General features: G+C 44.1%; 4 protein-coding genes across 8 annotated transcripts in view; 3 read left to right on the forward strand and 1 right to left on the reverse strand.

Moving 5' to 3' along the window:
- LOC307084754 (ankyrin repeat and IBR domain-containing protein 1-like) overlaps nt 1–8336 on the forward strand; it is a 39009-nt gene extending 30673 nt beyond the window's left edge. Inside the window, exons 17-21 of one of the 2 annotated variants that reach the window (XM_079749246.1) lie at nt 324–520; nt 650–701; nt 2833–2889; nt 4423–4546; nt 4881–8336. In XM_079749246.1, the coding sequence (XP_079605372.1) occupies nt 324–520; nt 650–701; nt 2833–2889; nt 4423–4546; nt 4881–6301 (1851 nt within the window). In that variant the 3' untranslated portion in view covers nt 6302–8336. The remainder of the gene's footprint in view (nt 1–323; nt 521–649; nt 702–2832; nt 2890–4422; nt 4547–4880) is intronic. The other variant, XM_079749247.1, reaches the window with a different exon arrangement.
- Nucleotides 8337–9080: 744 nt separating this feature from the next.
- snrpd1 (small nuclear ribonucleoprotein D1 polypeptide) lies at nt 9081–13243 on the forward strand. The gene is made up of 4 exons (XM_079750128.1): nt 9081–9242; nt 9777–9853; nt 9982–10173; nt 13015–13243. Exons 1-4 carry the CDS (start codon nt 9229–9231, stop codon nt 13089–13091), a joined length of 360 nt encoding a protein of 119 aa, XP_079606254.1. The 5' UTR covers nt 9081–9228; the 3' UTR covers nt 13092–13243.
- Nucleotides 13244–14975: 1732 nt separating this feature from the next.
- ggcta (gamma-glutamylcyclotransferase a) lies at nt 14976–17278 on the forward strand. Its single transcript, XM_079749720.1, has 4 exons — nt 14976–15162; nt 16335–16480; nt 16849–16981; nt 17130–17278. Exons 1-4 carry the CDS (start codon nt 15049–15051, stop codon nt 17259–17261), a joined length of 525 nt encoding a protein of 174 aa, XP_079605846.1. The 5' UTR covers nt 14976–15048; the 3' UTR covers nt 17262–17278.
- Nucleotides 17279–17442: 164 nt separating this feature from the next.
- On the reverse strand, nt 17443–24214 carry adnp2b (ADNP homeobox 2b). 4 transcript variants are annotated; one of them, XM_079749425.1, is made up of 5 exons: nt 24160–24214; nt 22598–22742; nt 21941–22077; nt 21351–21452; nt 17443–20953 (listed from the first exon to the last, which is right to left on the reverse strand). In XM_079749425.1, exons 3-5 carry the CDS (start codon nt 22046–22048, stop codon nt 18260–18262), a joined length of 2904 nt encoding a protein of 967 aa, XP_079605551.1. In that variant the 5' UTR covers nt 22049–22077; nt 22598–22742; nt 24160–24214; the 3' UTR covers nt 17443–18259. The 4 variants fall into 4 exon arrangements, with proteins under 4 accessions (XP_079605551.1, XP_079605552.1, XP_079605554.1 ...); XM_079749426.1 differs by having other exon boundaries at nt 21941–22438; XM_079749428.1 differs by having other exon boundaries at nt 22701–22742; nt 24160–24198.
- Nucleotides 24215–24818: the final 604 nt, after the last annotated feature.

The following is a 24818-nucleotide window of genomic DNA, read 5'->3' on the forward strand; positions in this document are numbered from 1 at the left end:
CAGCAGATGGATAGATATATAGATAGATATAGATATATAGCTAGGCGACATGACTAGAGCAGCAGATGGATATATATATATATATATATATATATATATATATAGCTAGGCGACATGACTACAGCAGCAGATGGATATAGATATGTATAGATAGATATATAGCTAGGCGTCATGACTACAGCAGCAGATGGATATAGATATGTATAGATAGATATATAGCTAGGCGTCATGACTACAGCAGCAGATAGATATAGATAGATTCAGATATATGGCTAGGTGTCATGACTACAGCAGCAGATGGATGTGTGTTGGTCCCTCTCCAGACGGACCTGGAGATGGTGGTGGAGGACCTGGCCCAGAAGGTGAACCGGCCGTACCTGAGGACACCGTGCCATAAGATCATCAGCGCGGCGCGGCTGGTGCAGCAGAAGAGGCAGGAGTTCCTGGCCTCTGTGGCGCGCGGTGTGGCCCCCAACGACTCCCCCGAAGCCCCCCGCAGGAAGTACGTGCTTCCCAAAAGGTCTCGAGTCGATGAAGGCTTTTCAGATCTAGAGAGATGACTGAAATAAGGTTTGGTCTCCCAAGTTGAGACTTGGGAGAAGATAAACAAAAGTCTAGATCCATAACAGTGTATTCTTCTACATCTCAGTTACCCAGGAGGTTCGTGGGATTGGGAGTACCTGGGCTTTGCCTCACCGGAGGTAAGAACCCATGCACACTTCTTTAGTCTTCTGTTGTCGTCCCCGCTCTGACATGCTTACCATCAGCCTCACTTACGCTAACCCGTAGCTTAATTTACACTAACCCTTAGCTTAAGGGCTGTGTTACAGGTTAACCGGAAGTTTTGATTAATGGGTACATAAAGCACTCAAAATATGTATATCATTTATAAAATGTCTCCAAAATAGTGTTAAAGTCCAAGTCCAAGTTTTTGTCGTTTTTGGCAGTAACGGGTGTTTTCTAACGCCATTCGGCAATGACGTCACGTTGGGGAGACGCAGAGGAAGGTAGCCTCAGCCTAGTACTAGAACTATGGCATCTAAGAGGTGGCAAGAACCACAAATAACATGTATGATGGCCCACAGCAGTATAATTTCAAACCTGTCAGACGTGAGAGGGCGAATAAGGAAATGCAGAGAGCTGATGGCGTTCAAAGCCAATCAAATGCATGGTCAGAGGAGAATGAGTGGAGAGTTGCTATCATTAAGCAACGCAGCAATGAGCGCTGGAGCTAGTCAATGAACAGCAGTGCATACAATAACGACACTTTTATTTCTTTTTACAGTCAGTGAACTTAGAAGAGCAATAAACTGAATAAATGGCAGGTATAGCCTATCGGACACGCAATCAGTGCACTTGCAAATGAGTGCCTGCAACTATGACCGATCTTGGTGTGACATAGCCATCATCTACCACAAATACGATTAGACAGATGTACATTGAACACATACACAAAGCACATTCGTCCAACCCAGCGGACGCTGACAGACAGCCCACAACAAGCCAAACATCACCACGGCGGGTGTGCTCTCTCTCACTCTCGCACGCCCGTACACAATCACTCCAACTTATCCGACTCCAAGGCTAGGCTGCTTCACTAACTACAACTAACCACAAGGCCTTCATAACCATGCAGTATGCCGAAGCCGGAAAGGACACACGCACAGTCGCACACACTCATCTTATGCAAAACAATCCATTTTATCATCAACATTCAGTCAATGCAAAGATTTAAAGAATAGCCTCTTACCATAAGTTAGAATGGACCCAAAGTGTGTCATGGATACAGTCTGGTTTAGCTTTCGCTTGTTATCCGTTTTTAGTATGACTTCTCAACATTCTTCTGTTAGGCGCACATGGCTAATTTGCATACGTGCACAGGACTGGCTGGCTCTGCAAGGCAAATAATAGAACATTTTTAATTAATTATCTACCTACCTACCTACTTACCTACCCACCCACCCACCCACCCCGAGACCGAAGATCTCGGGGGCTATTCCCCACTATTCACCGACTAATGTTAATTAAATGTTTTAGTATATACTACACGTGAACACTCCAAAAATAAACAAGATAACACCAGGATTTATTTGTTTTTATTAACGGTTTATTTGTTTTCATTAGAGAGCATTTTGCGATGAAAACAATATCGAGTTTGAGATGTCAATCATGGGATATTGCCCAATATCCCTTGATAGCGAACCAATCAAATTGCGCCATCGTAGGAGGTTCATGTGTAGGATTTACTAGCTATATATAATATCTATGTATTTATCTATCTATCTGTATAATCTGCTGAACACTCTTACTAGTCTCTACTCTCAAGGGTCTCGGCTGCGGCTTTGGTCCGTGTCTCCCCAACGTGACGTCATGCAATGCATTCTGGGGGAAAAGAGAATTAATAGCAAACCGCTAAAATAGTACCTACTTTTTCGTATTACATTCCGTTTCGTGATACCTAACAACATTAAATACAATGGATAAGTTTAAATCTTTATTACCAATAAGCAAATTGCACAAATTTGTTGGAAAATGAACCCTGCAACACAGCCTTTAATTTACGTTTACCACCAGCCTACCTTATTCTAACCCTTAGCTTAATATACGCTAACCCTTAGTTTAATTTACGCTTACCATCAGCCTCACTTACGCTAACCCTTATCTTAATTTACGCTAACCTGTAGCTTAATTTACGCTAGCCCTAAGCTTCATTTAGGAAAACCCTCAGCTTAATTTGGTGGTTTTCCTTGATGCCCGGCTAACACACTTCTGGTCGGCGAAAAGTGTCCTGCGTGGCAGAAAGTGTCTGTGGCTGACCTGGTGTGTGTTTAGATGCTGACTCGTCACTCTGTACTGGGAGGAGGGGATCCAAGAGAGAGGCAGTCACAGGTAACACGCATGCACACACCCACACACAGACACGCACGCACAGACACACACACACACACACACACCCACACACAGACACACACACACACACACACACACACACACACACACACACATCCCCCTGCTGTTTGCTGGCCTGTGCTCACACTAGGGCCTAGGCAATCTCAACTGGAGTACGGTTGCCTCTTGTACATATGTCAGTACGTCGTAATACGTCACCACCAAGCGTCCGCTGCTTAACAGAACAACACAGAGAACATAGTTGACACTTAACTGACTTTGTTGCTTATTTGGAGCCGTTTTACTCAGATACAGCCCTCTCTCACTGAGCGTTTTTACACTGCCAAATAGGCCGTTTTATGCACGCCTTTTTCGCGGCACGGTCCGCGCGTTTACACTACCCGAGATAAATTGACTGCTTGAGGGCGCACTCACACTAGGCCACCTTTACCGTGCCCAGGTCCGTTTCACACCTGTACCAGGCTCAAGTCTAGATCGTTTGGCTAATGTGAGCACGCCAAACGTACTCAAGTCCACTTCCATTCCGTGGCCTGAGCACACTTCGGAGAGGTGTGAGGTGTGAGCTCAGGCCACGGGACAGATGCTAATGAGCCGACACACGCACACGCATGGCTGCGCACGGAGTCTAGACCTCTTTAGAATAATTAGCACACTCCTAAATGTTAAAATTTTTTTATGAATGAAGACACCCGCATGCAACAATAAGTTCACGTCTGAGTGTAGGCTACAAACGTGATTAACTATTTACAAGTGCAAAAACGCCAACATATTTTGCTGACCACTTGTTTTTTATCCAAACAAAAGCCTCGTAAGGACAGTTCCTCTGTGTCTCTCTCGTAGATCGCACCATCTTTCAACGTCTTTGTTTAGTAGACTGCATCACCTCTCACATGATCAGCAGCTCGCGGATTTCACTTTCTCTCAAGTTAGAAGTTAACTGCTCATGATCATATCGCTGCGTTGTCTCTTTGGAGACAGCGCAGCAACTCCACTACCCAAGCCCCCCGCCGTTGAACGCATTTACAACAGAATTAAACCCAATAAACCACCAATGTGTGCAGGGTTCGGGAGGGTAAATAGGGGTTCTAGCTCAAGCAGGCAATTTACCTCGAGGAGTGTAAACGTGCGGACCGTGCCGCGAAAAAGGCGTGCATAAAACGGCCTATTTGGCAGTGTTAAAGCGCTCAGTGAGAGAGGGCTGTATCTGAGTAAAACGGCTCCAAATTAGCAACAAAGTCAGTCAAGTCTCAACTGTGTTCTCTGTGTTGTTCTACTAAGCAGCGGACGCTTGGTGGTGACGTATTACGACGTGATGACGTATGCACCTTAAGAGCTCTATAAATAAACTTAGTTTTGCACATTTTTCTAAAACATGCACTTGCTGTCTGCATGAGCTCCTTCTGTGAGCTGAGGCTGATCATGGCCGCCCCTGAACCTCCAGCACACACAACCTAGCTTTGGTTTTAAATACCTAGACAATTACCAAATGTCTTCCTACTTCTTTCTCCTCAGGAGTATGCTGACCTCCAGTACCGACGGCGGCATCGCCAGCGTCGCCGTGGCGATATGCTGAGTCTACACAGTCTGCGGAGCGGCAGCAACACGCCAGAGACGGGCCGGAGGAGCGACAGCTCCGGTTAGAAAACGCTCGTTATGAGCCACTCGTTATAAACACACTCGTTACAAACAGGCTAGCTATAAACACACTAGTTAAAAACACACTAGTTATAAACAGGCTAGCTATAAACACACTAGTTAAAGACACACTAGTTATAAACACGCTATTTATAAACCCGCTAGTTATAAACACGCTAGTCATGAACACGCTAGCTATAAACACACTAGTTATAAAAACACTTAGAAAGCATAAAGCATATAAGCTAGAAAACCAGTTAGAAACACTTTAATTATATGCTCGCTAGTTATTCTTTACTAGTTATAAACATTTGAGCAAATTGTGTGTTGTTCAGAGGGACTAGAGAGGAGCGAGAGCAGAAGACGAGCCCTGGGCTCCCTGGACGATGAGGACCCCAACATCCTGCTGGCCATCCAGCTCTCCCTGCAGGAGTCCCGCAGGGAGAGGAGCCTGGGACCCCTGGAGGGAGGAGGACGGGTAGGAGGGGAGGAGGAGGAGCAGCGCCAGGAGCTGGATGTCAGGAGGATGGTGATGGAGGGAGGAGAGGACCTCCGACTGGGCCTTGGGGTTAGCCTGGCCGGCGCGCTATCCGCCTCCGAAAGCCCAGAGGCTGACGGGGCCCTGGGGCTCCCCCGCGGCCCCCCTACCTACCCCACCTCCCGTCTCAACGCCCCTCGCCCCCCAACCAGGACGGACTCTGCCCACCAGCTTCCCCCAGCCTCCACCTCCTCCATCACCCCCCTCCCTCTCCCCCCGCCCCCCCCTGCCCTCTGTGCTGAGCTGCTGGAGCTGGGGAACGTGACCACGCCCTATGGGGGGCCGGCCCAGGGAGCGCCGCCGCCGCCCTCGCATCGCCCACGGGACCACCGCGAGCTGGCCGTCGGCCCCAACATACTGACCGTCCAGCACCTGCTTGACCACATGGCCGCCCCACACGGCCAACAAGAGCAGACTTATCGTCTGTTGGCGGGCAACCGCTCTGAACGCACCGCCGCCAGCACGTGCACTCCCAGACGCACCGCCCCCGGTGCCCCGGAACGCCCCCCTGCCACTCGCCCCCCTGCCCTGCTGTGCCTCCCCTCCCCGGACACGGAGCCGGACCTCCTGGTGTCCCCCGTCATCCCCCCGGGCGGGGCCTTCACCCCCAGCGACCCCCAGAGCCTGGAGCCCCTGGACCCCGAGGCCGGGGTCCAGCTGCTGGACAACATCATGGCCTGGTTCAACCACAACATCAACCCCCAGAACAGCCCCCAGAGCCTGGCCCTCATCCCCTCGCCCCCCACCACCGAGACCGAGTCCTCCCCAGACACGCTCACCGAGCCCAGCTCGGAGAGGCTCCCCTCCAGGGGAGCCCCCCCCGCCCGGCAGCCCCTGGAGGGTGAGCCCGAGGCGGGGAGCACTGCGACCAACGATGGCCTTTGTTTCGGGGGAGGGGGGGTCCCGGAGGCCTTAAGGCCTGACAGGCTGGAACTGGACCTGGACCTGGACCTGGAGTTGGAAAACAGGGAAGCAGGCGTAGAGGGTCAGGGGGGCGTAGAGGGTCAGGGGGGCTTGGAGGGCGGAGAGGGGGCCTGCGATGGGGACTTGCTGCCCCTGGACGAGACAGGCCCTCTCCCTTGCCCCCCCCCCAGCTGCAAAGACGATTCTGCTCCCAAAGCTCCAGCTAGCGAGACAGACTCAGAGTTAGACCCCGCCCACCGTATAGGGGAGGACCAATCACCTGAGGAATGGGAGGAGCAAGTCCATTTAGTGTGAGATTTGAAATGGATCTGAAAAACGGCAAGAGGAGGTTAGAGATATAAAAGTGACACTGACAGAGTTAGATGTGGAAGGAGATGGGTAGATGGAAAGAAATAACAGGAGTTAGTTGTTTTTAAAAAGTGGTTCATGTTTTTGTTATACTGTATGTTAATGGAGAAGTTTTTGCGACCACTTTGTTCCTTGCCTGGGGTGCTTTGTCAGGTAACAGCGACGTCTGGAGGAGTGCGATTCAGGCCGGCTGTAAGTGGATGCACTTATACTTTGACATCTAAAAACAAGAGTTTCAAAGTCAATCCAAGGGTGCACCTTATGAAAGCTACTGAAATCATAGTTGTTTACTGCTTCTGTCGTTTACGTTTTGAACTATTTATTTAATATTTTTATCTGATTGTGTGTTTTGTTTGTCCTTGTTTGTCAAGAGTTGCTCTAAGGGGTCTCCTCGGGCGATGCCTGTCGCTAATCATGCAGGTTACCATGGTGCCCGCATCTTGCACCTGCAACTTGGGTAACACCCAGACACAGCCCCCAGCCCCTGTCACCCATGACGACCGCCCCCTTACTACTGCACCCAGCCAGCCTGTACTGATTCCCTGGTTGGTGGGGGTGGTATTAAAACCTGCTGACGGAGCGTTACGATACAATCACCGCTGGGACCGATGCCACTATTTATTTTACCAGGGATGTCCATGGCGACACGTGTGCCTCCTGAGGGCCGCACTCGGGACTGACCTTCATCGCAGTGTTGTCGGGGAAAAGGCGTTGTTTTATACCGCGCAGTCTACAGCCGACGGTGAGAGAGTTAGACGCACCGGCAACAGACCTTGGACGTCGTATCGCCGGGCGTCACGGCGATGGTATCTAGTTTTCCTTGGAGCCACGCCAGTTGTGATGATGTGGTGGGATCACTGAAGGAATTAAACTAGCCACTTTTTTAATTTATTTGATGTTACTTTACCCGTCGGCCAGAGTACAGGATGAGCTACACTTTGCTCCCAGAGCGGCCATCACAATTCATCTTCCAGATCCCTCTGCTATTTTTCCATCAGTCATTATCGGAAGGAAGTTATCGGGCAACATGGCCAACGTTTACAGAGTGACTAAATTAAAATAATTATTGGACACTTGCACTGTTTGAATCCAAACACTTTAATTTAGAAGGATTTCAAATATGAATAGAAAATGGGGCTTTAATTTTGTATATGTACCTACTCCTTGACTGAAGGCCAGTACAGTGTGCTATTGATAAATCTATAAACATGAGAGGCTTTGATTGTTTTTTGATATTATTCTTAAGCTCACCATTCCAGTTTTATACCCCAATGCAGAATCATTTTCCTTTCATATGAGATCACTCTGTTCAGTCTGTGTGCCTTTTTAGTTCTATTTAATATATCTTTAATTTATTTGTGTTTAGACGCTGCATTATCTTTATACAGAGCTCTTGAGATATAGGAATTGTGACTTTTACGATAACCGACCTAACACCTCTCTGGTGCGACTGTTGCCATATGTGGGAAAGGGGTTCAAGTTACTAGTGAATGACCAGATATCCCTTTGTGCCCTTTGAAGTCTGGTAGACCAGAGGCAAATGCCACAAAGCAAAGTCCACTTGCTAGCCAGCCTCTCTCGTCAAAAACACATTCTACACTTAATGTAATTCAATAACGTATAACTCAGAGGATACTTTATTCAATCTTTCATCCTCTGGCTGGATTTACGCTCTCCTGTTCTGAGTTCATTCTAAGTTCATGTTTTTATATAAGGGTCTTGCTGTGTGAAGTTGCCTCTGAGTCTATCGTTTTCCTACTGCCTGTATCTTAAGGTGTACTACTCAACTGTACTGTTTACAAATGGTCAAAGTTGAACACTGCCTTTAGTTGTCGATAGGTGCTTTGAAAAACAGACTGTGTTGATGATATTGATTTGACTGTGTTGCCAAACAGATGTGAAATAAATATTAGCGACACACTACCCAGGAATAAATTGGGTTTTGAACGCTACTTATTGAACAGTAGTGGAACTATTGGTGTTTTATGAATCAATAATATAATGCCTCCACTTAGCTTAAGCTTCTGTTTTTAAGCTCCATCAAACGAAATCCTGCTGCATCGTTTTCACCTTGTTTAAAGTGAAGGGTGGCTTCAGGTATATCTGAGTGAAGGTGACAGTATTTAAATCATCTCAATGAGAAACCTTTTTCTTAAGGTGAGTATTGTGTGGACATGGAGATGCTGTACCTAGCGTGTCACTCGGTTATAATGCCTGAAGCTCTGCCAAAATGAGTTCTGACTAGGACTAGAATTGCTTTCATGACATTGGAACTGACTTAAGGCAATTATATATTTTTTAACTGATTCATCAATAGTTTCCTTCATCATTGATTTGAATAATCTTATCTCAATTTTAGTATTGTCAAGGAATCCTTCCTCATCCATGCTCTACCACGACTGTACACACCAGTGTTGATTGAACTTCCATAGATTGTACCTACATTCCCAATCAATCAAGAAGACTAGAGCCAATATTTGATCTGTGCCCAGTAGGCCTACTGTTAAAGAAAGTTTCAGTGCAAAGATTGCTCTCAATAAAAGAGATCAAAATAATTGAATGATTTAATTCCATAACTGACTTTTACTGTACTGCCTAAACAAATACATTTTAACCCTTGATTCCAGATGCTCTACTGAGTTAGCGTGAACCATAACGGCCCTTTGGATCTCTGTCGGTTTTAGGCGGGACTGAGACGTCACCGTTGTCCCGCTAGGCGGCGATGTCCACTATTTATTCTCCTGTCTGTGTCGCCCAACTGATGACGACAGACCCCTGCGACGGAACGTATTTCATACACAACGTCGGCCTTCTTAAGCGCTGTAATTTTTTAATACTAGGTGGAGGATTTTTTTCCAGAATCCATCACCGTCATGAAACTTGTCCGGTAAGTGATGCTTATTTGTCAACCTGTATCGATTCATGTAATTTGCGGTTGATGTTAGTGACCGATCCTGTAGGATGGCATTGGATTCTAAAAGGAGCCCAGAGGCGGGAAGCTTCGGATGAATGGAGGGCTCTCTAGTGTGTTCTTAACTTCATTAATTAACGCATTGTGGTTCAGGATGGATCCAGTTAAAGAATGGAATCGACAGATTTCGTTTAATGTGTATCTCCACAGTATTTTACGAGGGCATTTTCGTTGTTTTTCTCGCCGTGTAAAACGCTGGTGCTAGCTTTGAAGTGCACCAAGATGTGAAGAATTGTTTATAGAAGGGACCTTTTGCCTGTTCTCATTCCCTCAGACCGTATTCAAAGTAAACGAAAAAACGTTACACTTTACAGTAATGCTCCTACCCTACTATGATCTATGTTTAGCTTAATGCTAACGACACATATTGAACAATGCATAACAATCTCACAGATTCCAAGACCAGCATAGCGAACAAATGATCTGATCAACCCTTATTGCAATGAACAGGTTTTTGATGAAGCTCAGCCATGAGACGGTCACCATTGAACTGAAGAATGGAACCCAGGTCCACGGCACCATCACAGGTGAGGACCTCCCATTGGATAGGAGCAGACCATTCACTTCCGGGTTCACCCATGCAATGCAACTCTCATGCGTAATGGTTGATATTCAGCTCAGAGCCTTCCCTGATCTCTTGTGTTCTGCCCCTCAGGTGTCGATGTGAGCATGAACACTCACCTGAAGGCGGTAAAGATGACTCTGAAGAACCGGGAGCCCACACAGCTGGAGTCTCTGAGTATCCGCGGCAATAACATCCGGTACTTCATCCTGCCCGACAGCCTGCCACTGGACACCCTGCTGGTGGACATCGAGCCCAAGGTCAAGTCCAAGAAGAGGGAAGCAGGTGAGCCATGTCTGAAGAGCTCACCGGTGCTCTGGTTCCCCTCCCCTTTCTTATTGATTCATCAGCAAACCGCCACAACTCTCAAGACTACCCCTTCAATCAAGAAATGGTTTGAGTTGCATGTAGAGAATTAAACAACATTTGTGCTTGAGTAACCGTTTCTGACCGTATGTTAGGGCTGTACGGTATGAACAAAAATCTATTATCACGGTATGATTTGAGGCATATACGGTAACGGTATCATTTCACGGTATGTTAATTGTATCATCTAATTTCGATACAAATGCTTCTGAAGGGGTAAAATACTGTTTAGGCAGCAAAACTGCATAGAACAAATTGAAAAACTTTTCTCAAGTTACTTCCAGCTCTGAAAAACCCTAATGTTTAATAGAATGAAATTCTTTCTCCACTTGTTCCACCCTGCCGACGATTGTTTAGACCATTTCTTCATAGCCCTTTCTATCGACATTTTGAAAGGGAAGCATGTCCTTACAATTTAAAGTAATAGAGGTAAACAGTGACAGCGTTCGTTGTCTCATTCTGCCGCTGGCTTTTTTTTTGACATAAGGACTGGCTTTGAAAAATTTGCCTGCGGAAGCGATGTCTGAGATGCAGAGACAGCTTCATGCTACCAGCGTCTGTCTCATACGGTGTGGAATGAGAGCTTGTGAAGGGACTATTATAAATAGCATACTGCCTGAGAATGCAGTATTGGTGTCAAATCTGTCCCCGGGAAAAGTAACGTTGTGCCGACTTGAAAAAGGAACGTTTTGTTCGCTTTGTTACTATATTTACAGTAGTTACACGTAATTTACTTTTTACAAGAAAAAGTAGTTGCGTAACTGTTAACACGTTACTAACTTTGTAACGCGTTACACACAACACTGTACGTCACCAGTGTCACGGTAACTTCAAAATCCATACCGTAGCGCAAATTGATGTACTTTCTAAACCGTTTATACCGTACATCCCTACTGTATATTACATTTGGAAACAATTGTTGAGAGTTTAGACTGTTGAGACTTTAATGCCCTGTGCCTGTTCCTCTAATGTCTTAGATATGAGGCATATAATGTCAATGGCTCTATGAGCAGGTACTTGTTGATTATTCAGATTAAACCAGCACTCAGAGGTGAAACAGTCTTGGAAATTGTTGGGATTCTATTGGATTTTCAAACATGGAGACATTTTGAATGGAGTGATGGTAAAAATGTACTAATTGCTCAGTCAAATACAAATAACTTTTTAAATCCTGTTGTGGTGTATAATATGGATTTGTGAGGCTCTGAAGGCATAAAATATTCCAAACTTGCGGTCAATAAGATATTGGCGTTAATATATAGCATTTCAATATAACTATTGCACAGTGCCCGTTCAAAACATGCGTGCTGGAACAGGTTATAACGTGACACTCTGCATTTTCTTGAATTCTGGGCAATACCCCTGAGATGATTTGGCTGCATTCTCTAGTAATGCTTGAGTCTGTGCCTCATTTGGCTGCAAAAGCTTTCAATAAATGGACACAATTTTAATTTGCGATGAGTGTTCCTGTGTAGGCTATCCATCGCTCATTCCAATCCAGTGAAATAAGGAAAGGTTTGGTTGTAATGTAACAGTAATATATACTCGTTCACTAAGAACAGTAACCGATGAAGAAGACTATGAACCCCGGCTTGTGTACGCCTGTTGCCCACGTAGTCTATGACATGCTGGGGTCTGTGCACGGAGCTCACTGGGTGTTGGTTTTGATTCAAAGTTTGTTCTTATTAAATGCTGAATCAGTGGGCCTAGGTCGACAGAAGTTGGTCGGGTCTCCAGCCATACAAATGCAAAGAGAGACATTCAAACATGCATACACTACACACACGGACCCCTTGCTTGATAGGTAGAGAAAAACAACTTATCTGCAGTCTCTTATCAAAAATCTCAATTATTAATGCTTATTGTACTTACAAACGTATGAATTGGAGTTGGCAGACATCACTGCTGCAGAATCTATTTATTTTGTATCAACCTATCATCTTTTTTATTTTTATTACTAGTGTTAAAAAGCTAAACTACAATACAATGTAGTACTGCCGTATGCTGGGCTAGGCTATCTTGTTGGCTCCACTCAAAGAAGACGTGAAGCTTTCTCAGACAGTTTATAATTGTTTTTGCGTTATCCCTGAGATTTTCCAGAGTTGCAACCTTCACTATCTGCTGTTCCGAAATAGGCCTAAAACCGTAAAGCATTTTCAGATTTTTAAATAGCAAAACGGTACATTTGAGATGAGTTTTGAATACTTGCCTAATGAGCAAATCTTCGGGCTCAGCGCTAGATGTCAGTGATGGAGAGTTCAGCTCCTTCGTCAGTATGAAGTTTGCCCATTTCGTATGTTCTACAATAATGAACAATATACAGATCTGATCATTCATACTGTAATGCAGCCCTAGTTAGCTGATTCAGCCCAACACATCAGATTAATTAAAAGAATGAGTGAATCTTGTTTCACCTTGTTTAGCCCGGGTGCCTGCACTCCAAAGGAAATTTGTCATTAATAATTTGAGAACTTTTAAAACGCATTGCTTTGCATACAAGAACAATTTAGAATAATTAAAACCTTTTTCAAAGGGAAAGCGGTTCACATTTGGAAGGCCTCTGAATTGTGTCACCATGGGATACCATTATGCACCATTATGCATAGCATTTGCTGCAGCGTTAACCATGTTTCTTTGTGCGTTTATGAGATTGAACGAGGGTGCTCCTGTTAATCAGGAACCGCCAATTGGACTTGTAGTGTGGTCAGCATCTGTGTGTTCCTGCTTCCTAACCCTTTCATTATCCTCTGTTTATCCCAGTGGCTGGTCGGGGCCGAGGCAGAGGTCGTGGGCGTGGCAGAGGCAGGGGCCGGGGACGCGGGGGACCCAGGAGATGAACACCACAGCGATGCACTTCTTTGCCGTCGCCTCACTGTTTGTACAGGACTATCTTCTGTTTTTTTAACACAAGGAATGTGTGAAATCCATGTGATTATTTTTTTTGTTTTTGTTTTTCCTATTTTGTATATTAAAATGTTCTCCTTGAACACAGAAACGTTTGTCTTGGATTTATTTTATGATGTATTTATGCAGTTGGTCATTCTATAGGTTGGGGGTTTATTTTTTGGCCTATAGTCATTACATTGGCCTTGGATGCATGAAATTTCACTAAAAGTTATGAAAATCGGTACCATGAAGTTAAAGAATAAGGTGTGTTTCAGGAGTGACGGTTTACCTACCAACCGTCATCGTTGACAAACTACCTGGTGATGAAGAAACACTTGTTTGGACTACAAATCGTTACTGTAATTGAATGGATATATTTTCATCATTGGTATTGGATTGTTACGGACAGTGGCGGTGGTTCAATAGAGGGCGCTATGGCAGCGCCCCTCCGTGAAATATTCACTTGAATATATCTGCCGACTATTAATCAACTATTATCAATACGAAATAAATCAACACAAATACATAGCGTTTATCCTAGTTTATTTGTGTGATATACTTGTCACTGCCAGCAACCATTTAAATGCGTCTGAACGTCAATGACTTGGGCTAGGCTAGTTATTGGTCATTCGAAATAAAGCCCTCCTCCAAGTCAGGGGCGCCTGAGAAGAGAGATCGCTAACTAGCAGAGAGTTGTAAGCACTTTCCACCCTTTTCAGTGGAGGAATTGGACTCCCCAAGCAATGTTATACTTAAAAGGAGCAAGTAAGTTACATATTAATTTAGTCTTTCGGCCTGTAACATAAACAAAATGAAGCAACTGTCCCAAATTTCTAACTGCATTTGTAGTAGACATTGAGACTCACAAAAAATAGACGCTATAGGACTGTGATCATGATTTGTCTCAATATTAGAATAATATTAATGGGTCAAATAGCAATGGCTGGTGGAATGGCCATAAAGTAGGTCTGTATATGCAGTGTAAGCTTGTCCAGGCCCTGCAAGTCAGGATGTAGGCTATGAATCTGAATGAATAGTAGGTAAATAGTTAGTGGCCATCCCCAAAATGCACCAGAATACAGGAAATCAAATCTATTAAATTTAAACAGGTTTATGGGGGGGGGGGGGGGAACCCCGGACCGCCTGTCTATTACTGTGCCCCACCAACATTTTTGATCACTAGCCGCCACTGGTTACGGACTTTTTATTATAAGAATGAAAATACAATTTCTCATACTTAATGTAAAGTACATGTGCTGGTCCACATACCCCGAGCAATAGGATCTAACGGCTTAACCAATCAAAATATGTAGGAGTGGAAAACTGACTTCAGCCACAAAATCCAACTGATAACTGATGATTGATCTGTGGTGTACAGTGTCATTTCCACGTGTGCCAACTAAAGTAATTTATTTAATCCGGAACAAATTTATGGGAACTCACTCCCAAAGATATGAACTGGAGCCCTACCAAATCCTCAGATTAGGTTTTGTTTTAAGCATGCGCCACAGTTGTTGCTGAAAGCGACATGTGGAACGCATCGAGCAACATATCCCTACCTGGAGATCATCCTGACGAATTAACCCCACATTCGGTTTAATGCGTATGTTGGGTGGCTAGAAAAGGTCTGAGCCAAAGGAACCATCCCCAAAAGCTGACGGACCACTTTGGTGCGCACAGCGTTCTGTGTTATCACAGACTGATGTATTGAGATGGTACCACTGGCTGATGGTGACGGAGAAAGCTCAGCCCAATCTGTTTAAACAATAGGCTGCCGCCTTTCACAAGCACGCACTCTATTTCTTCCCCAGCGGAGGAGGCTCAACTTGGGAACATTTCTGAGGACCGCAGGGTGTGTGTGCCCTTTGCGCAGCACGTGATGCGCAGTTGGACAGCAGTATACGATGAATGATGTCTGGCACCGGGAGATTCATGTATTTTGCATTCGGAAGCAATTTATTGAAGGAGAGATTGCAAATGGCCAATCCTTCCGCCACGTTTCGATGCACTGGTCGACTGAAGGTAAAAGCTGCTTCATTGACCTGTAGCTCGGTTACAATAACTAATAGGGTAAACTAGACGCTTTGCACTGCCTGTACTGTACAGCCAAACCAGTTAAAGGAAATGATTGATATATGACAAGTAACGGGAAAAAAGCCGGCTAGAAACTGAATTGAAATGTATGGTATCGCATCGTATTCTGGGTCGAAATGGCATACTGGGCTTGACTTTATAGGTATGTGCACTAACTAACGTCAGCCTCCATATGTCCATAGTCTTCCCGTAAGGCACAATGATGCTCATCATTTAACTGAGCAGTCTCGACAACATGCTAAATGTACTGAATGACCAGTAATAACATCAATCCGCGAATGTCCGCTTTAACAAACAATTCATATGTTCACTTCGTTCTTGGTTCTGCGCATGCGAGGGACTACGGAGGCCGGGAGGTGAAATTGATTTTTTTAGTTTTCATGTTAAATCAGAAAAACTGAGCAAAATTATATTTGCCAAGAAAACTTAGCTCAAAACTCTAAGATAGTTAACTTATTAAATCAGAAAATGGCTAACTGTATCCTCTCAAGTTAATGCATTACGCATCCGTGCATGGCGCTGTCCGATCAATCGCCCCTTCGCCCCAGTGAAGGACTGGGGGCGTGTTGTAAGATACGAGTGTGAAAAAGATCATAACATCAGGGCTTGTTCACACTACCTCCGTCCGTCGACGGATCTCATTGACTTTGCATGGGGCCCTCGCGAAATGCATTGTGGGTCCGTCCGTCCATTTGGCTCCGTGGCCTGCGTCAAAAAGTTGAGAAATGTTCAGCTTTAATTACCTAAATTACCCTAACCACAGGCAAAACCAATCTCTTATTGACTTTAACAATGTCCAATCCACTAGGCCTATGGAATGTTGACTACTGAACTATTTAACTTCAATTCAAAGCAGGCTATAGTAAGGGCTTATTTAAGAAAAAATGTTTTATCCCTGGAATAATCAGTAGGCACTTCAAAGGAAAACTTAGTGACGCTTAGTGATTGTCCGCACTAGTTGGTTTTTAGGAGAAAATGGTCAAATCGTTTTGACTGAAACGAGAAACGGCAAGCCTCAACAAAACAACATACTGACTTATGCAAAAGTTGTACTGTTGCATATGTTCAACATTTGTATTACACGGCACTTCTTCTTGCAGGACTATGTGATGAGGTTTGGTCTGTGGGCAGAACATGTCACTAACCAATGGCATGGCGGAGTGGCCCACATTTCCTTCTGTCCCGGTGAAGAAGTGTGGGGAGTGGTGTGGTCTATGAGCGATGAGGACAGGCCCAGCCTGGACAAGTGAGACACATTCACACATCTGACCAGAATGTTTATTCGTTTTTTAATAGCGTTCACATAACCTAGTACCATTCCAGTTACTTCTAATTCTTTTTGACCTGTGACCTGCCGGTGAACCCATTTCAGGTCAGAAAACTCTTGCGATCCCAATTTAATTATTTTGTGGGTATCTGGTTCCCCACGCATCTTTGTAACCCTAATAACATCCTGTGGTTATGTCTGTTTCCAACTAAAGGAGTGGTCATGGATTCAAAAAATGGGCAGCCTGTTGCTATACATAGGCCCTACAAAATGTTTGAAATATCTATTTTTCTTGTGAACACTAAGTAAAGACAGCCTTAACATTCGTTATCTATGTGTGTCTTTAGCCAAGAAGGGGTGGACCGCGGGATCTATTCTCCTATGGAGGTGAATGTGGAGACAGATGAGGGTGACGTGTGCTGTAGGACCTATCAGATGACAGGATTCCACGTCTGTCCTCCCGCACCGCAGTATAAACAGGTGACACTGAGTCCTACTCCAGTGACCAATGGGTCATTTCTGGACTTATCTGTTGGGGGGTGCAGAGAATTTTAAGAATCAATTTTTTGTTATGTTTTATTGAGTTTGTCTTCAACACATGTACTTTAATCCTGTATGCTTCTTTTAGGTGGTGTGTATGGGGGCCAAGCAGCACAGTCTTCCTGTGGGGTACCTTAAGAAGATTGAAGCAGTTGAAACTAACAATTACAGTGGACCCTCTGTCCTTGACCAAATCTCTCTAAGCACAGTTTCAAATTGAATGTTTACAAATTATGTCTTAAATAAATACATGGGAAGAAAACTGCCAATTTACCTTGAATACATGGTCTTCATACCAGGTCATTTTATTCAATGGCATGTCTACTGAGGGACTGCTTGCAAAACAAATGATCCCACCTGCACAGGTTACAAAAATACCGTTATGATAAAAGAAGCCTTCATTTGTGCTTTAATGCAAATCTTTTTATTACATCACAGAACCACCTCTTACACAATCAGAAGCACTGCCATCCCCAATATGGTATCAATATATGGAATAAAAAAAACAAGGTAGGTACAGTACAAAAACCCACTGTTTAACAGTTTTAGACAACAGGACAGTCAATAGCAACACAATGTTAACACTTTAACACATCTTCACAATGGAAATGTATGTAAGTTGGGCTAATGTCAAAACAGCGAACTTATTTTGTTGTATTTTTTTTATAGACCGCATTATACAAAAAGCACATGCAAACTAGTCTGCCAAAAAAAACAGGTGCTTACCTCACGTGAATTAGGTAATAGTATTGTTTTAAGCTAATGATCTGTACATTAATTGCGCTTCAGTTAAAGAAAGGGAACTGGATGAACGAAGCTGTAACTGAGGGAAGTAAGAATGGTTTTATACACAATATTGAACAAAGAGTTTAGAACACACTAATGGGAGAAAGACAATGCCATAAATGTGTGCTTGTAGAATGTGTAAGCTTAATGTAAATGTCATTTTCAGTATACTTTTTCAAAGTTCACATGAAGATTACCTTCAGGCCAAGTTGAAGGTATCGGCTGTTAACTGACATTAACTACATTATACCGGATAGACTTGGTCTATTCTGTATTTTTCCTTAACAGTACAGCGCTGCACTTAAAACCAAGTAAATATATGATCCTTATTATCGGAGTCTGAGAAGGCAACTCCAAAGACACCACACTCAGTTAGAGATGTCAGGAAACAAACCGCATGTGCTCCCACATAAATGCGAAGTAATCAGTTCCTTAGGTCTCCATTTCCTCTACCTCGCCAGTGACGGTCGCTTTTGTTTCATGAGTAAGGTTGGATTCTGCCTTTTTTTGTGATTGTAGACCTGCATCACTACGATCCATGTCAGTGCCTTGCCCAGAGGTTCTGGGTCTGGGTCTGGTCCGGGGCCCCGTCTCTATGAGCTTCTCCACTGGATTCACTAGATGACTTTTGGGGATGAGCAGGTTGTGCTTGACCTTTTTCAGTTCGGTCATCTTGAAACCGAGTAGCACCTTGGCAGTGGTTCTCTTGAGGCTCTTCAAGCACCTTGTGCGTCTATTCCCAAAATATGCACCCAACTCGGATTTGTTGAGGTTAAGCCTTTTGCACAACTCCTCCGACTCGCCTTTGGTGATGTAAGGGTTTACGTTAAAGTATCGGAAAATGAACTGTTTGCGCTCCCAGGGCACTTGGACTTCTAAGACAGTCGGCTCCAACAATAACTTCACGCCTGAGCTCGCAGACGGTGGGAGCATCCGTGCCGCCATCTTCTCCTCTCTCCGCCTTTTGCACTTTGCGGCCATTTGTTCTCGCTCCCGCTGGTTGGTCTCCACCACCTGCCTCCAGGCCTCCTCCAGCCGCCTCGTGCTGAGCTGCTCTTCACTGGTCTCTGGAGGGTCGACGGTAGGAACAGGTGTCAGAGGTGCCGGTGGTTTGGCAGGTGTAAATGCTTGCACTTGCTTCATGTGAATCTGTTGTGGGATCTGCAAGAATAACTTTGGCAGTTCATTCTGTGTCGGTACAGGCTGAAGCATGGCCATGCCACCAGCAGGCACCTGATTTCCAGCAGAGATTCTCAGAGGTTCTGGCACCCTCTTTGGTGAAGAGCGGCACCGCTGTAAGTGCAGCATTACAGCCTGCTGCGTCAGCTTCCCTGTGTACACTCCATTGCAGTATACACACTTGAAGGCCTCAGTCTTAAGTATAGCATGGACAGTCGGTGCCACAAAGTGCTTTTGTTTCAAATGCTGAAGGTGCTTGGCTGGGTTCTGAAACTTTTCATAGCAGAAGGGGCAGCATGCACTGCTGATTTTCACAGAAGCTTGGCAGATGTCTGGATGGGTACTACTGGGCAGCATTTTCAAAAAGATAAGGTCCAGAGCACTGGTTACCAGGACAAGGTTGATCTCCATGTCTCCCAGGAGGTCCTTCGGTGCTGTGGTGGTAATATCAAAATAAGGGAACATGATTTGCCCTGAACGGTCCGTGTACACCCGGTACTCTCGTCTCAGCAAGTCACAGTTGGCAGTGGTTTTTGGGTGCTGCTCCTTCAGATGGTCGATGAGCTGTGTGAGCGAGAAGAACAAAGCTGAGCAGTACAAACAGTTTAGGCCATGTAGAAGGTGCTGGATGACACCCTGTTCTGAAAGAAGAATCTTGCACATGAGGCATTTCACAGTTTTGTCTGGCATTTTCTTAAGGAAGGGCGCCCTGACAGCCACACTTTCACAGTTTGCCGTTATGGATTTAGTCCTGTGGGCGATCTCCATGTGCATCTCATAGACATTAGAGGGGAAGAGTTCATTGCAATGTGGGCAGGTGATCCACTTCTTAGTTTGCTGAGATGGGTTGTTAGCTGACACAACTGGCTTGAGAGGAGTGTTCACGCTAGGTGGCGCAAACGTGTATGTAGGTAAACCATTTATCCTGTTGCCGGTGGGAATCAGGTGAGTGAGTAATGACTGAGAAGTCATCATGGTACCCTGTGGGGTCGTTTGGTCTTTTGACTCCTTTTGGGCCACACCCACTGTTCCCGTCAAGTGGCTCTTGGGCAGAAGCATTTGCTGGGCTTGTAGGTTCTGGAGCGACTGCACTTGGGCTGGAGCTAGGGACCGCGGTGCCTGTTGGACAGAGGCTGACGTCGACCCTTGGAGGGCTACAGAGGTTCCAGGTGGGAGCAAATCTTTAGTCTCAGCACGGGCTAGCTGAACAAGAGCTGATGCCTGGGGAGATAGATAGGACTGGTTGGTTCCAGGCGTGCGTATCAATGTAGTGCCGTTAGCAGTCCCATGAACTTGTTGCAAGGCTACCACTCTCTGTCCATGTTGGCCAATGTTGGGAACAAGTACAGGTCTGTTACTAAGAGTCTGAGTTTTAGGAGCAATGTTTGGGAATGTTAAATACATGCCGGTCCCATTAGGCGGTTGGATAGAACTCTTGTTTTCACTGATCAACTTTTGCACCTGTGAGTTGACCCAGGTGTGCACTGGCTCCGTCAACATGTGATGAAGCATCTGATCCAGAGTTCCCATGTTCGACTTGCATATCTTGCAAATGTAGATCTTCCCATATGGTTGCATTTTGTAGCCGATGAACTGCTGGGCTAAGCTCTCGAGGTGCCGGAGAATGACGTGCTTCTTGATGGCGGTGAGGGAAGAGCTCGGGTACCCACATCTCCGACAGAGATACTTCTCCTTCTGTGACGATTGAGGCCATTCTCTGGTGGCCGTGTTGGGTGAAGAGAGGCTGCTAGGGGAGGTGTGGAAGAACCTAACGTGTTTCCTGAGAGCCCTGGCGTGGCCGACGTAGTGGCAGTCGGAGCAAGCCTCCAGGGCACATGCTGAGTACTCATAGTCGTGGCACCGCGACACATGGCCCTTGAAGGTGAAGATGTTTTTTGTAGAATACTTGCACAATGCACAGCACAGTATCTGGGAACGATATGGCCACTTAAAAAAAGAAAATGAAAACATAATTACTGCCACAATTAAATGACTTCACAAGACAAAATACTAACTGTAGACATGGTGGATTGTCAATTCACACAAAGAAATAAATCCTTTCCTGGTCGCTAAAAAGGTACCTATATTTTTCTGTTTGTTTCTTTGTGTTATATTTTTTTGTCTTAAGGTCTAAGTTGATGTAGAAAATTGAGGTTTGTGTTGTTTTATTCCTTACAGATTTGCTTGTCAGTTGGCAGCTAGGTTTGAAGGTCAGCAGTGGACCAAACACGTTACCACTTCAGCAGTGTCCTGTCTCCTTAGTTTAGTTGTCTTTATGTGAGTGAGTTCACATAGTTTAGTTAAATCCTCTGCCTTTCAGGTGAGTGATCAAAGCCACACTTACCTTTTTCTTTGTGTAAGTGTCCTCCTCCGTGAAATCTTCCCATTCCGTGTTCTCAAAGGCCTCTTCGTCCTCCAAGTTGTCCTCAGACTTTTCACGGAGATCCTGTTCAATGGGGTCAAACACCTTTTTTAATGCCCTTTTCTCCTGATTTATGCCACACAATCTGTGGAAATTTAATTTCCAAGCGTTTATCAATAAAGTAGAACATTTGGAGCTCGAATTTGTTAGGTCTGAGAGAAAATGCTATACATTTCTGGTTTTGTTTTTAATAAATTGTCCAAAAAAAAAAAAAAGCTTTGGACAACTTAAGTGCACCTTCCAATAACATAGGAAATAAAAAGGTCAACAGACTGGTTGCCTGGATCATTAGGACAAATGAAACAAAACAACCTTTTTAGAAGGCGCTCTGCTTCTTTGGTTAAGAATAGGCATATGTGGATCACACATTATCCATACAGGATGTATGGAATAATAAAAAACGTTTGCATAGAAATAATAAATCATTTAAATTCTAATGTAATACAAGCAACTAGTATGCCAATTTTGAGAAGAACTGTTTAGCTTGCATATGTCCTGCATGGGGAGCCTACCTTGAGAAGCTTCTGGCAGTCCTCAAGGCCTAGTTCACTCAGAATGTTCTTCACTTTCCTCCGTGACTTGCGGATCTTCTCAATATTTTCCACTGGGAGTTGATACATAATTTTTCCGTGGAAGTCAATTCATTTGCCTATTTCATAAATACATAGAGCATAAAATGTTTTAGTGACTGCTTCATGAGTCAGAAAATTGAGTGAGTCAGAAAATTATCAAATTGAATACCCTACAAATAATGTATAATATTTATTTTCAGTGACGCAACAAGGACATTCTAGTGTTACAATACATATTCATTTCAGAATTGTACATCTATTGTGGATATTGTAATTGGCCCAGTTAATCCTGGTAGCCTGTGTAAATATTGCAACAGGCTAGACATTAGTCTATAGGCCCATATAAGGCAATACCCCAACACTAAGCCCCTGAGGACAAGAGGAACTCAGTAGGGAGAAGACACACATATAAGGCGTTGAACCCTCCAAGTATGGCTCCTGTAAAAATAATAGCAGCAGCTATTAAAAAATGCTGTCACTAAAGAGCAGACTTAAAAAAATGACCCCAATCTGAGCTGTATGAAACAACTCATTAAAGTCAACAATTATGGTGGTATACAGTGGTGGATTTTTAGAGCATAGAGCATTAGACTCTACCTGTAAATCAAATAGATGTGGACGACCACATTGGATCCAGGACCTACGGGACAGGAATTCTGATTCAATTTATTTTTTTCGTGAACCACGGTGTGAAACCCACTTGTCTAGACCCAGTCCAGAGAGAGCCACTCATCAATGGAGTCTGTAGAGGAGTGGGAAAGATAGAGGTTTGTCATTTTGGATGTAGAGGAAGATCTTCTTAGTTGGACCATCTTTGACTTCTTTAGTGGCCACCTTGCTAGTGATGAACTTGAACGACCAGACTCTGGTCATCTCATATACACCTGCAGGTCTTTAAGACAAGGTTCTAAAGCAAAAAGACAGCCTTACTTTGACACACTGTGTTCACCAAAATATAATTATGATGTCATGTTTGCGGGATGAATATTCCCGCAATAATTTATTAATAATCTAAATAAATAAATACACCTCACTAACCCCACCTCATTAAATCACATTCTAATATAAGATTTTGTTTGGATATGCATCGTATGTCAACAAATCCACAATGTTTTCTTTAATCTGAGATTAATGTCCACTTGTACATGGAAATAGTATGGCTGTTTAGCGTAAATTACAAGAGAAGATTTGCACAAATTAAATGCCTGCTAAAGACCAGGGTGCTTAAAAAAACCCTGTACGCTCAACCTGTATTCATCATCAACAATATGACAAACATAATCAATGCATAAAATAAAGATTTAACTTTTTTTCATGCAGCACATCTGCAGTTAATATTCGTTTTAGCCTATCTGGATAGTGAACAAAGCACATGTCCTTTGCCTTTGAGTTGTGACATTAAATGACCTATATTATGACCAGCCATTCGTATGACTACGGCCCACTTTGTGCACATCACATGTATCCTGATTGCACACGTGTTTGGGCTAACGAGTTGTTATTGAATCAAACCTATCAATATTATCTGATGGTGTTTATGTATTGGGTGTGTATATATAGTGCTGTCTGAAGTAACATCCAGTAACATTATCATGTTATGACAAAATGTATATACTCGCGATCTATAACTTACTGATAACCAAATGATGTGTCAGATGCTTAAACCAGCCCTTACCCCAGAGGATTTGTCAGTACTGTTACACTAAACCAGAGGATTGGTCAGTACGGGTTACATTAAACCAGAGGATTGGTCAGTACGGGTTACATTAAACCAGAGGATGGGTCAGTACTGGTTACATTAAACCTGAGGATGGGTGGGTACTGGTTACATTAAACCAGAGGATGGGTCGGTACTGGTTACATTAAACCAGAGGATGGGTCACTACTGGTTACATTAAACCAGAGGATGGTCAGTACTGGTTACATGGTGATCAGATGATGGGTCAGTTCTGGTTACATTAAACCAGAGGATGTGTCAGTACTGGTTACACTGGGAATCTTGTGAGTCCGCAGCAGAGGGCTCCCCAGTACCCACACTGGTTTTCAGCCGCCACTCGATATACACACACGGCGACTATCATAAATGGTGACCAATGACTTTCTCTAAATGCACCAAGAATGAAAGATGCGTGGATGTATAGAATAGTAAGCTTACCAACCTGCGAACGAAAATAAATGTGATTCCGCTTTGTCGCCTTCCTGTTGAAGAAAAAATGGCGGTCTAGTTTAGGATCTGACGTTTTAGGAGGGATTTGCATATCGCATCCAACCGACCAATGAGATTCAGTCAAAACTCATATCGTGGAACTTATTTTACGTTTCGGAATAAAGGTAATTTTAAATAACTATATGAAAATCGTTATTTGGTTTAAATCACAACGCGCACGTCTCATTAAACGGTTTATTTCAATGTATACACGCCCTGCTTGCGTATAGTTGTGACTGCAGAATGTCACGTGATATCTCACGGACAGCCAATGACCTGTCATAAAAGTGAGCTAAATGGGAGGAGCTAAAGAAAATCTTTATGAGATTAGGCCATTTTCTTCGGACGGTTCGGTAGCGTTATTTTTGTGAAAATTGCATCTAAAAGTTTCATTATAGGAAATATTCAATTTAACAACGATAAAGCCCCATCATCCACACATTTTTATTGCTTATTTTTTCATCTTGACAATTTAGCTATTTCACACAATGTACTTGCATTATATACCATCTCTTGCTTTGTGTGATTTTTTTTGTCTTAAGGTCTAAGTTGATGTAGAAAATTGAGGTTTGTGTTGTTTTATTCCTTACAGATTTGCTTGTCAGTTGGCAG

Source organism: Pollachius pollachius (assembly GCF_949987615.1).
Source record: "Pollachius pollachius genome assembly, chromosome: 13".
Taxonomy (NCBI): domain Eukaryota; kingdom Metazoa; phylum Chordata; class Actinopteri; order Gadiformes; family Gadidae; genus Pollachius; species Pollachius pollachius.

Bases quoted from the DNA above. Each gene is read 5' to 3' on its own strand.
- snrpd1 (XM_079750128.1), top strand. The intron at 9,854-9,981 runs GTGAGGACCTCC...TCTGCCCCTCAG, and splicing joins GGTCCACGGCACCATCACAG to GTGTCGATGTGAGCATGAAC. The intron at 10,174-13,014 runs GTGAGCCATGTC...TGTTTATCCCAG, and splicing joins GTCCAAGAAGAGGGAAGCAG to TGGCTGGTCGGGGCCGAGGC.
- ggcta (XM_079749720.1), top strand. From the start codon at position 15,049: ATGATGTCTGGCACCGGGAGATTCATGTATTTTGCATTCGGAAGCAAT. The intron at 15,163-16,334 runs GTAAAAGCTGCT...TTCTTCTTGCAG, and splicing joins GATGCACTGGTCGACTGAAG to GACTATGTGATGAGGTTTGG. The intron at 16,481-16,848 runs GTGAGACACATT...GTGTGTCTTTAG, and splicing joins GACAGGCCCAGCCTGGACAA to CCAAGAAGGGGTGGACCGCG.
- adnp2b (XM_079749425.1), bottom strand. From the start codon at position 22,048: ATGTATCAACTCCCAGTGGAAAATATTGAGAAGATCCGCAAGTCACGG. The intron at 21,453-21,940 runs GTAGGCTCCCCA...CCCATTGAACAG, and splicing joins ACTGCCAGAAGCTTCTCAAG to GATCTCCGTGAAAAGTCTGA. The intron at 20,954-21,350 runs GTAAGTGTGGCT...TCTTTTTTTAAG, and splicing joins ACACTTACACAAAGAAAAAG to TGGCCATATCGTTCCCAGAT.